Below are 12390 nucleotides of genomic sequence, written 5' to 3' on the forward strand. Positions count from 1 at the left end.
ATTCCCTCTGGGCACATGCACCCACTTGGCTGATGATTCAGAGATGACTTGTCAGATACCCTAAATTGCAATCACTTTCATTACATAACCAATCTGATAAACTCTCATAACAAGCCCAGCTCCAGAGCTGCATTTTTTTCCTCCTTTTACCTAGCCACCTCTGTTCTCTCCTTTCTCCAGCCCTTTAAGGGCTTTTCTTAGCTGGACCTTCCAAGGGGCCCCTGAAGACTTTCAGTGTTGGGTTCGTTTGTGTCTACCATAAGTGGAGAATATATGTATTCTTCTCAGGGTTGAATTTTGATGTCCTCTGAGCTTGCTTCTCTTCCTGCAAACATTTCATTACCAAGCTAGGTAACACCATCAGTGCATGGGGAAGTGGAGTTTGCTGGCTGTTCATATGTAGGGGCTTGTCCTACCAGCCTTGACTGGGTATTGTTTCTTCCTTTCAGGGTGGGGTATTGTTACTTTTTGTAGATCTTCAAACTATTCAAGAAAGGAAGCAACCAAAGGTCAAGGAAAGAGGCAAACAGACCTAAACACATCCTTCTTCATCACAAACCTGTTAACTAATACACAGATAAGCAGGAACCAGGAGCACATAAATACAAACAATGAAGAAGATAAGCACTAGATGGCAGCAAAGAGTTTTCTGTATCCCTTTGCTACCATCTATTGGATGTCTGGATTTTTGTACAGCAGATCTGGTAGACCTAGGGATAGTCTACATGGCTCCTTATAATCATTACCAGCTTTCAAAGTCCTTCTGTTAGACAGACTATCGATGTTAGGATGAAGCTTAGTGGTGGTAATCCTATATATTGTAGTGGTGTTCGCTTTAATGAGTACAGCTACCTAGATTTCATTTAATATACGTAAGGAAAAATCTATGCACAACAGTGGAACGGTCTACCTACAGAAGTTGTGGGTTCTCCATGGATGGTTTAATCAGCTTTTCTGCAGATGACTGGACTAGGTCATCCTTGTGGTCTCTTCCAGTTGTACAATTCTGTGATTCTCTGACTTCATCATGAACTTTGATGGTATAAAAATGCTATCAAAGAACTGGAACAAAAAGAATTAGAAAACTGTTGAAAATATCAGCTTACTCTGGATCTGTTGAAATAGGTAGTAGGGAACAAGAACCCCTAATGAACCTAATAAGAACTGAGGATTCTCTGAAGCCAGGGAATGTTAGGTATCAGTTGAAACAGAAAAATCAGTGGGTGGGAATGGCAGTGACTGTCCTGGATGTGGACGTGACTGGTCAGCCAGAACACTAAATGGATTATTTTATGAGGACAAGGGTACACGTCAAATGTTTTAATTGGGGCCCTATTAGATACGTGCTTTACTTATTTATGACATTTCTACCCTATTCTTTCTTGGTGGATCACGGAGTCACTTAGATATGATTTCCAGAAGAAGTTACAAAGAACTTACAACCTGAAGCCATTTCTATACATGAACTGAAACAAGTGATTATCTGAGTCAGTCCCATAAGAAATGCATTATTTCTTTTAGCATAATGTGCCTTGCTCATTCCATTATTCAGTTTTTTCCTGCCAGTGGTGTGTATTCTTTTAATCCCCAGTGGTATTTTGCATAATGTTTGTGATCATAGTAACCAAATAGAAAAATAATAGCATCTACAAGAGTATGTTATGAGCCTCCCCCCTTCCCCATGATTTTTCCAGTCTTTGAAACACTGAGTATAGTGATAAAGCTGTTAACCTTAATTTGTGTTCTTATCTGGGTTTGTTGTTGCTGTTTTATTGACACAGGGTTGTGCTGGGTAAATTTTTCAGTGAGTGCAAATGAAGCTGGCAAGACCAGCAGCAATAAGGAAAACGCTCAGCTTTTCATCTTCCCAGTTCAGTGGAAGGCATTAATATTTACTTTAGAAAGCTCTGGTTTGAGGGTTGGCATGCAAGGTTTTTTTTTTGGAAAAGAAAACACAAATAAATACATATTAAAATAAGAATATTCCTAATAAAATAGTGTCAATGAGTGATGGTGTGACGTTTAAGCATTTATGAGTCCTCTGGCTATTCCTTTGGAGGGTCTCAGATGGTAATCCTTGAAGTGGATATTGAATTCAGTTTTGATTAGGTCTGAATTTGGTCTTTCTTCTTCTTTATAATAACAATGAGGTATGAGACTTACTTTGATCAAGCCTAGAACAAGATGATAAGATTAAAACAGCTGTGATTTTCAAAAGATGGGCCCAGTCTTTGGTCTACTTCATTTTGCTTAAACCTGGACTCATCCCCATCAGATACCCATTTTGTTCAGTTCTTCATCACTGCTACTTTAATCAGAGAAGCAGATGCATTAAAATGTGAGCATGAATTTATCCTAACATAGATTTGGTGCTTCCTCAGTCTCCTCTCTGACTTACGTCGTTTCCCTTGTAAACACTTGTGTTTTCAAGTTGAATTTGACCGCCGGAACAGCTCAGACTGTCTATATCAAAGTTAAGTTTCTCAGTAATCACTTTTGAAGGAGAGGGATCACAATTCATAGCTGAACACATGCTTAATATATCAAGTGCTTTATACTCTTGAATGTTTCTGTTTAGTGAAGGGACAACAAGGTTAGAACAGAGCATTCTCAATGTGGACAGCATTCTACATGTGCTACAGTAAATCAGTAGTGAAGCCAATAACACGTTTTTCTTTTTTATACTGATTTGTTTAAAATAGAGTCTCTCAAACCAAGTTAAACTCCAGGTTACCACTTGGACATAACCATGTAGTTTCCTTCATTAACAGTACAGAAGTGTTACCTTCTTCTGGGTTTTATTTTCAACTTTCCAGTGTTCCTATAGCCTTAGAATTTTCTGTGGTTTCCTGTATAAGTACAAACTGGTTCTAATTCTGCTTAGCTTTTCAAGGCTAAGCTAAGCAGAATTAGGCTAGGTAGGCTAGGCACTGCCATGTACCTGGGTATGATTTGTTTAAAAAATATTTTATGGGCAGAATCTGGTATGCTGGCCAGCCTTTAGACTGTCTTCAGAAGGAACAGAGCCACCACCAAAACTCTATGTCAGGTGCAATATATTTCTGAGTTAGAGGCCTCTGTATTATTAATCCATAATGAAATATAAAAGGGATACTGTATATTAGGAATACCTACAGAGTTTATGCCAGTTAAGGCAGGGATGGTCTGAATATTTTCTGCATCACCTTGGATAGGCATCTAATTAAGCTCCTTTTAAATTAGCACTTATTAGAGGCCTATCCTTTTAATTACTGAACAGTTTCACCCATTGCATTTAAGATTTTCAGTGGCCAAATTAAGTTAAGATTTGTGTGGGATTGGGGGAGGACCACCTGTACTGTAGATCTTACCCTAAATCTGAACTCTGTCTATTGTTTTGTGGGAAGAACAGGTGCCAGATGTTATACTGATTTTGCAAATGGGGAAACATCAGGATTTATGGTAATGTTGGCTGCCAGAACCTTTTGAACTGTTTGCTAGGGCAAAGTGAAATCAAATGATACGATGAAATGAATCAGCACTTAGCATATTTTGCTAATTGTCAAAAGTCACTCATTCTGCTCCTCCCTCTGCTTCTACATTTTCTCCCTCTATTTGCCAGTTATCAATCAGGCTGGTTGCCATAATCTTGGTTTTTTTGAGGTTGAGCTGCAAGCCAGCTTTTGCACTTTCTTCTTTCACCTTCATCATAAGGCTCCTCAGTTCCTCTTCACTTTCAGCCATCAAAGTGGTATCATCTGCATATCTGAGATTGTTAATGTTTCTTCCAGAGATTTTAACTCCAGCCTTGGATTCCTCAAGGCCAGCTTGTGGCATGATGTGTTCTGCATACAAGTTGAATAGGTAGGGTGAGAGTATACAGCCCTGCCATACTCCTTTCCCAATCTTAAACCAGTCTGTTGTTCCGTGGTCTGTTCTTACTGTTGCTACTTGGTCGTTATACAGATTCTTCAGGAGGCATACAAGATGACTTGGTATCCCCATACCGCTAAGAACTTGCCACAATTTGTTATGGTTCACACAGTCAAAGGCTTTAGAATAGTCAATAAAACAGAAATAGATGTTTTTCTGAAACTCCCTGGCTTTTTCCATTATCCAGCGGATATTGGCAATTTGGTCCCTAGTTCCTCTGCCTTTTCTAAACCCAGCTTGTACATCTGGCAATTCTCGCTCCATGAATTGCTGGAGTCTACCTTGCAGGATCTTGAGCATTACCTTACTGGCATGTGAAATGAGTGCCACTGTTTGATAGTTTGAACATTCTTTAGTGTTTCCCTTTTTTGGTATGGGGATATAAGTTGATTTTTTCCAATCTGATGGCCATTCTTGTGTTTTCCAAATTTGCTGGCATATAGCATGCATTACCTTGACAGCATCATCTTGCAAGATTTTGAACAGTTCAGCTGGGATGCCGTCGTCTCCTGCTGCCTTGTTATTAGCAATGCTTCTTAAGGCCCACTCAACCTCACTCTTCAGGATGTCTGGCTCTAGCTCACTGACCACACTGTCAAAGCTATCCCCGATATTGTTATCCTTCCTATACAGGTCTTCTGTATATTCTTGCCACCTTTTTTTGATCTCTTCTTCTTCTGTGAGGTCCTTGCCATCTTTGTTTTTGATCATACCCATTTTGGCCTGGAATTTACCTCCAATGTTTCTAATTTTCTGGAAGAGGTCTCTTGTCCTTCCTATTCTATTGTCTTCTTCCACTTCCGCGCATTGCTTGTTTAAAAATAATTCCTTATCTCTTCTGGCTAACCTCTGGAATTTTGCATGTAATTGGGCATATCTCCCCCTATCTCTGTTGCCTTTTGCTTTCCTTCTTTCTTGGGCTACTTCTAGTGTCTCAGCAGACAGCCATTTTGCCTTCTTGGTTTTCTCTTTCTTTGGGATGTATTTTGTTGCCGCCTCCTGAACAATGCTGCCAACTTCTGTCCAGAGTTCTTCCGGGACCCTATCTACTAAGTCCAGTCCCTTAAATCGATTCTTCACCTCCACTGCATATTCCTTAGGAATATTAGTGAGCTCATATCTAGCTGATCTGTGGGTCTTCCTAATCTCTTTAGTCTGATCCTAAATTGTGCAAGAAGAAGTTCGTGATCTGAACTACAGTCAGCTCCAGGCCTTGTTTTTACTGACTGTACAGATGTCCGCCACCTTTGGTGGAAAGGATGTAATCAATCTGATTTCGGTGTTGTCCATCTGGTGAAGTCCATGTATAAAGCCGTCTCTTAGGTTGTTGGAAGAGAGTGTTTGTTCTGCAGAGTGAGTTGTCTTGGCAAAATTCTATCAGCCTATGTCCTGCTTCGTTTTGTTCTCCCAGGCCATGCTTACCTGTAATTCCAGGTGTCATTTGACTGCCCACCTTAGCATTCCAGTCTCCTGTGATGAAAATAACATCTCTTTTAGGCGTGTTGTCCAGTAGGTGCTGCAGATCCTCATAGAACTGCTCTACTTCAGCTTCTTCAGCATCTGTGGTTGGGGCGTATATTTGGATCACTGTGATGTTAGATGGCTTGCCCTGCATTCGAATTGAGATCATTCTATCGTTTTTTGGATTGTATCCAAGCACTGCTTTAGCCACTTTACTATTAATTATGAAGGCTACTCCATTTCTTCTGTGGTCCTCTTGTCCACAGTAGTAGATCTGGTGGTCCTTTGATGTGAAGTGGCCCATTCCAGTCCATTTCAGTTCACTGACGCCCAAAATGTCTATCTTTAATCTTGACATCTCACCAATAACCACATCCAATTTGCCCTGGCTCATAGATCTTACATTCCAGGTTTCAATGGTGTGTTGATCCTTAGAACATCGGAGTCGCCGTTCACCACCAGCACCATCGGCCGCTAGCCGTCCTTTCGGCTTTGAGCTAGCTGCGTCATCACGTCTGGGGCTAGTTGAGCTCATCCTCTGTTCCTCCCCAGTAGCATTTTGACCATCTTCCGACCTGGGGGTCTCATCTTCCGATGGTATACCGACATACCTCTGGTTGTACTGATCCATTTAGTTTTCATGGCAAGAATACTGGGGTGGGTTGCCATTACCTTCCCCAGGGATCGCATTTAGTCTGACCTCTCTGTCATGACCTTCCCGTCTTGGGTGGCCCTTCACGGTTTAGCTCATGGCATCATTGAGGTGCTCAAGCTCCAGCACCACGACAAGGTAACGATCCTTTGCTGAAGTCTGGTTGACATAGGTCAAGGCATTCTTCCAGCTGCTTTAAATAATAATTAGCTTGTGATTTTATGCTGAGTGTATAAGGTTCCTGAAGAAACTAAACCATCCTTTTATGTACAGCCTTTTATAAACTTAGTACAAAGATGAAAAAATAGTTTCTAAGAGGGATGAGAAATGGTATAATTCAAAGGCTAGGCAAGATTGTTATGTAGGATTTTATTCCCTTACTTGTCTTCCTAAAGGCAGTATCTTCTGGGTGGGTAGACTAAGATTCCCATCAGTCCTGTTCTCAGAGGGGATTTATTTATTTATTTGATTTATATAGCCACCTATCTCACTTGTATGTGACTCTAGTCCGCTTACAATAAAATACACATAATGTATAAAATACATAGAATACATAAAATAAATAACGCTGGTGAGACTTGGTCAGTAAATGTGGGGGGTGCTGTGTTTAGAGATCCTGAGTTACATGCTGTTGGTTCTTGCTTGCAAAGCTACATGCATTTTGCTCTGCAGTTCTTTCATAACAACAGATGTGGTTGGCAATCCAAAAGTACTTGGCAAGTGAGTTCATAAGAAGAAGAAGGCTCTATGTTTAATCCAGGAAACAAAGGTGGTATCAGTTCTTCCGCTCAGTTTGCAGTGTTCAGTCAAGATAGTTACTGATAAGCTTAAATTTATGGTGTGTTGCACAAATGCTTTGCTCTCCTGGAATGGCCTCATATAGTAACTCTTTTAAATGTAACCTTTGGCAGTGAATCAACTTCGTGCATTTTTGTTGATATCTGGCCAGCTTCCCCCCTGGCCTGGCATTTCAAGCAGGAGGCTGCCTTGCAATATGACGGTTTGAAATCTCTCCCTCAAGAATGTTGGGCTTAGCTTAAACCCAGACAGATGAATGGGCCTTGACTCTCAAAACTTCGCTTATCTATTTTTAGCTTTGTACAGGCCAAAGATGTATCAGCTGGTGGTGTGTGTATGTGTGTGTGCACATGCACGTATGCATTAGGAGAGCCACTTTGGAATTGAGATCTCGGTGACCCATTGTTTGTCTCTTTCGTAATCTAGCTTTGCGCAAGATCTGGCCATATTGACTGGAGTTGCAGAAGTTGTAGTCAGACACAACTTGAAGACCTCGGGCTGAGGAAGGCTGCCTCAAGCTTTTTCCTGGGGGCTCTTTCTGTTCTCCTCGCCCTTTGGTTATAATTTCTTTTTTAAAAAGGATGATGGTAGCCAGGCAGAGAACAGGTTTTTATTCCAGAAGGGCTGTATTCTTCACATACAGTACACAAAATACTTTTTTTTCCCCATGCTAAAGACAATGGTTTCCTACTTCTGCCCCTTTTAAACTTTATCCCTTTACATTTCTTTGTTCTTTTCTCTAATTGCAACTTCATTCATTCATTCATTCATTCATTCATTCATTCAATTTATATTGCTGCCCATCTCAAACCAGTGACTCTGGGTGGCTAACAACAGTAAAAACAATCATACTATAAAACAATAAAAACAATAACAAAAATATAAATATAAATACAGCTGAGAGAACTTAAAAGCTCCCTTCTATGTGGTCCATCCTCTCTCTGGATCCTTGCAAGTGGCTTTCCAGCCCTCGCCCCCACACTTCCACAGGGCCTCTGTGGGGCTTCCACCTCCTATCAAACTGACAACTCTGCCTTCTTACCAAAGGTGAGAAGTGTACCATTTTAGGGCTGACACTTTGGTTCCCTGAGCTGGTGAAAGGTCATAAGTCGAGGATTACCTGTAACTTTTTTAAAGGCCTAAAACACATCTTTTAAAACAGGCTTTTAATGCTGATGAATTGTTAATTTAATTTTTGCTTACTTGTTTTTACTTGCTAGTTATTTGAAGCTTAATGTACTGGATTTGAATTGAAATTTGTTTTTACACCAGAAGTCTTGGTGGTCCATATATACTATTTTTTTTAAAAAAAAAACAAAACCACATAATAAGGGGTTCTCTTCCTTCGGGGTAATTATGGCAAGAGTCATGTAAATACAATAAAAAAAAACGTGCTTCCCATATCTGTAAGTATGTGCATGTTGAAAAGGAAATTGAAAACCTGGGAAATGTTGTAATAGTGATTCGCAACCAGCTTCCTCTAGTTGCAACAGGAATTGCGAAATGCAGTCAAGTTAAGGACAGAAAACATTGCAGTCCCTCTGTTCAATGTCAGATTAGAGCTTGTTTTCCTGTGTTTATTAAAAGGCCTTTCATTGTAGTGGTTGATGCTCACACAATACCTAGGCTAGAGTCTGCCAGAGAACCTAGACTTAAGTAAACCCTAATTTACTAAAAATATGGAGCAGGGATTGTGAGAATACAGAGTAACTCTAATGCTCTAACTTCAACTTCTGCTTGTTTGGTGGGTTCATGGGGTGTGTCATAGATTAAAATCAGTTGCAAATATATCTATGGGGGGATTGTATTCAAGGATGCCACTAATCTGACTTTATTGATTGATTGATTGATTGATTGCTCCCATTTATATGGCCACCCATCTCACACAAGGCGCCTCTGAGTGGTGTACAACCGTAAGATGGAAACAATGAATAAATAACAATCATTATAAAACATAAAATGATTATTAAAAGTTTACAAAATTTGAAAATATACCAACCCTACAGAGAATACAAGAATGTCAGTCATAGTGGAGCCATCTAACAATGTCTTTCATTCCCAAAGATTTCTTATTCCTTGTGACTTCAAATGTAGATTAAGCCAGCCTAGCTCTACCCATCCATCTGTATATACAAGTGGAGACCAGAGGATAATAGATATGGGCTAGTCCAGCCTTTCTCAACCTTTTGACCCTGGAGGAACCCTTGAAATATTTTTCAGGCCTCAGGGAACCCCTGCACATTCAGGCTCAAATATAGGCTGGAAGTTACAGAATGATTATATTAGTTTCATGGGTAGGCCTGATAATATGCATTAACAGTGTTCTTAAACTGAAAATAAAGAATGAAACTTACCTCTTTAATGTGAAGTTGCCCAAATCTGAAATAATTTTTTAAAATAAATTGTGATCTCCCAGGGAACCCCTAGTGACCTCTCACAGAACTCTAGGGTGCCACGGAACCCTGGTTGAGAAACCCTGTTCTAGTGGTTAAGGTGCTAGGCTAGAAACCGGGAAACTGTGAGTTCTAGTCCAACCTCAGTCACGAAGGCCGGCTGGGTGACCTTGGGCCAGTTACTTTCACTCAACCCTAGGAAGCAGGCAATGGCAAACCACTTCTGAAATCTTGCCAAGAAAACTGCAGGGACTAGTCCAAGCAGTCACTGAGTTTTGGACACGATTGGACAGCAACCCCCCCCCAACTGCCCTGCCCCATATTAACAAAACCATTTATATTCATTAGAAATTCCTTTCTTGCAATCTCCTGCTTATCATAATGGCTTCAGTTATGGTAAGCTTAACTGCAGCATTATGATACTTGTGTCAGTTGGTATGTCACTTAAAGCAGAGGATCCATAGTTGAATTACTACAATGCCCAACAATTCCTGCTTTCATGCCAAATGGTGGGAATGTTGAAAAATAAAGTACAATGCTTAAGGTATTGAGAGGGATAAAATCTGGAAATGCCTTCCTTGGGTCAGTTCAAATCTCTGGGGCCAGGTGGATTGCTCTGTAAAGTACTAAAGGACCATGGTGATGGTTTTTCCAAAACTTTTCTGTATTATCTTTGATAACGCTTGGAGAATTGGTGAAACGCCATATGGTAAGGACAAATGTTATTGTGATCTTTTTTGTTTTCTGAATCATCCTTTTCCAATCTAGTCAGTCTGACAATGATACTTGGGAAGATCCTAGAGCAATTCATAACACAATTAACCTGAAAGCAGCTTGAAAACAAATGGAGTAATTACAGAAAGGCAGCATTATATGGACAAGAAAAATAAATAAATAATTGAATGAAATTTAACAAAATCAAATGCAAAGTTTTTCTCTTAGGAAACAAATCAAATGCCCAAGTGTAGGATGGAAGATACCTGGCTTAGTAACAGTGTAAAAGATCTTGGAATAGTAGTTGATTACAAACTAAGTATTAGCAGCATGGTGTGACTACAAAACTGGCAAATGCAGTTTTCTGCTGTATCAAGAGGAGTACCATTTCCAACTCATGGTAGTACCAGCATTGAAGGGACTCCCCCTTGTTTACTATGTCCAGTTCTGAGCATCACACTTTAAGAAGAATTCAGACAAAGTAGAAGAGGTTCAGAGAAGAACAGCATTTTGTTCAGGAGACTGGAAACTAAGTCTTACAAAGAGAGACTGAGGATGCTGGGCATGTTTAGTTTCCATTCCACTGTCAAAGTGCTCTTAATGTTTTTTTCCCCTTTATATTCACTCAAAATCTGCTGTCCTTTAATGTAAATTCATTATTCCATGTTGTGTAGTCTGGAACAAGAGAGACAAGATCTCTGACATCCTTTTTGAATGTACTGAAAAGTTTTATCATATCCGTCCTCAGTCTTCTCTCCCCAAGGCTAAAATTACTCAGCTTTTTCACTCTCTTTACAAAAGAAGTTGGTTCTTCATCCTGCTTGTTGCCCTTCTCTGAACCAGTTCCAATTTCTCTGAACGAAGCAACCAAGCCTTAATACACTCCCCCAGTTTGCTAAAACTCCAGGTTTTGTACACAAAGCCCATAGTTTTGCTCCTATTTGTTCAGCAATTTGGTTTTATTTGGGAGTGGCGGCGGCAATGGCATTGCTTAATATTTTTAAATTATTATATTTTTTCAATGCCACCTTGAGAATCCACTGTGTGTACAAATTTATTACAGCATCTGAAATAACAGCGCAAATTTTTCACGTTCCCCCCTTGAGTGAATCGGTAAAATCCAGCTTGCATTTTGTTACTGATATGACAGCACAGAGCTGAGTCTTTTCATGTTATCAAAGGAATTTTAAAAGGAAAAAAGAGAGGCCATCGTTTCCACCTTGCATTGTGCTGGTGACTTTGAGGAGTTTATGGTTGGGATTTTAGCGAGATGAATTGGGCCACATATTCATTCTGAATCATGGGAATCATGATTCAGAGAAGTTCATTCAAGGCAAAACACAGTTGCAACCTGCCTAAATGTCTGGGTTTGCTAATCCATAATGTCTGTGAATTTGTTTTTCAAATGAGGACATTCTGTAATAACCTCTACCTAGACAGGTATCACACTTCACAGCATCTTGCTGAAACAATTCCTCATAAGTGAATTACGTTGCCTTGAAAAACTTGTAATATATATTTGTCAAAAATATTTTCCCATTTTACCCCAAACAGATACTGAAGCAATCATGCACAGAAATTTTAAATCTGGAACCCTCAAGCGTTTGTGTAGGAGGTGAGTGTGCGACTGGAAAACAATGTGAAAATATTGACAATCCTGCTGTTACATCCTTGGGCAAAATGTGTAACTGTAGTTCCATATGCTGAGTAGGAAGATGTGAATAAAAGGAACTTTCCCTTCCTTGCTCCAGTTTGCTAAAGTCTGTGTTACAGATTTAAATTCTTACAGTTTTCTCTCCAAGAACCTTGGAAGTTGTAGATTTAAAAGGAATGCATATTTTGATTATTGTATTGCATATATGGTATACCACAAGCTGGGGAGATATGCTGCTTTTTCAACTCCAAGAATGTTCCAGATTGTAATCAGCAGATGCCTTAGGTCATCTCCACAATAATTCTGTGAAATAGAGTTAGGCTAAAGTACCCTTCTCCAATGGGGGCACAATCTACAGTACTTGTTCACAGTTCCCAGCATTCCCCAGCCAGCATGGCCATTGCTGAGAATTGAAGCCCACACAGCTGGTGAACAAACCAGGTTGGCAAGGGCTGCACCAAAGTGCAATGACTTCCCATTGTCATTCAGGAAACTTCCTGCCTCAGCTACCATTTCCCATTGAATTCACTGCCATTGAGTGTGATGGGTTCTGTGAAATGCGGAGAGACTTCAGTTCATGAGAAGCAGTTTCTTGTCTGGCACTGAGACCTGAGCAGGGTATGAAGTGGGGTGGAGGAGAGATGAGCTGAAATCTGGGCATCTCATTGTGTGAATTAATATGCTTCTGACTGGCAGTATGCAAAAATACGCAGATTTCCAACTTATACATTACCAGAAGGAAGAGGATGTTGGTTAATTTGCAGGAGGGATTTTATTCTTGAAATGTACTGGTCACTGTTGAAACA

The 12390-nt window shown here is 40.0% G+C and overlaps 1 protein-coding gene across 1 annotated transcript in view; it reads left to right on the forward strand.

Annotated features, from left to right (window-relative positions):
* The window catches only part of ANTXR2 (ANTXR cell adhesion molecule 2), a 134204-nt gene that overhangs the window by 32262 nt on the left and 89552 nt on the right, over nt 1-12390 (forward strand). The window contains exon 8 of the mRNA XM_063310767.1: nt 11485-11545. Coding sequence (XP_063166837.1) covers nt 11485-11545 — 61 coding nt within the window. The remainder of the gene's footprint in view (nt 1-11484; nt 11546-12390) is intronic.

The sequence above is a fragment of the Candoia aspera genome, chromosome 8 (assembly GCF_035149785.1).
Source record: "Candoia aspera isolate rCanAsp1 chromosome 8, rCanAsp1.hap2, whole genome shotgun sequence".
Taxonomy (NCBI): Eukaryota; Metazoa; Chordata; class Lepidosauria; order Squamata; family Boidae; genus Candoia; species Candoia aspera.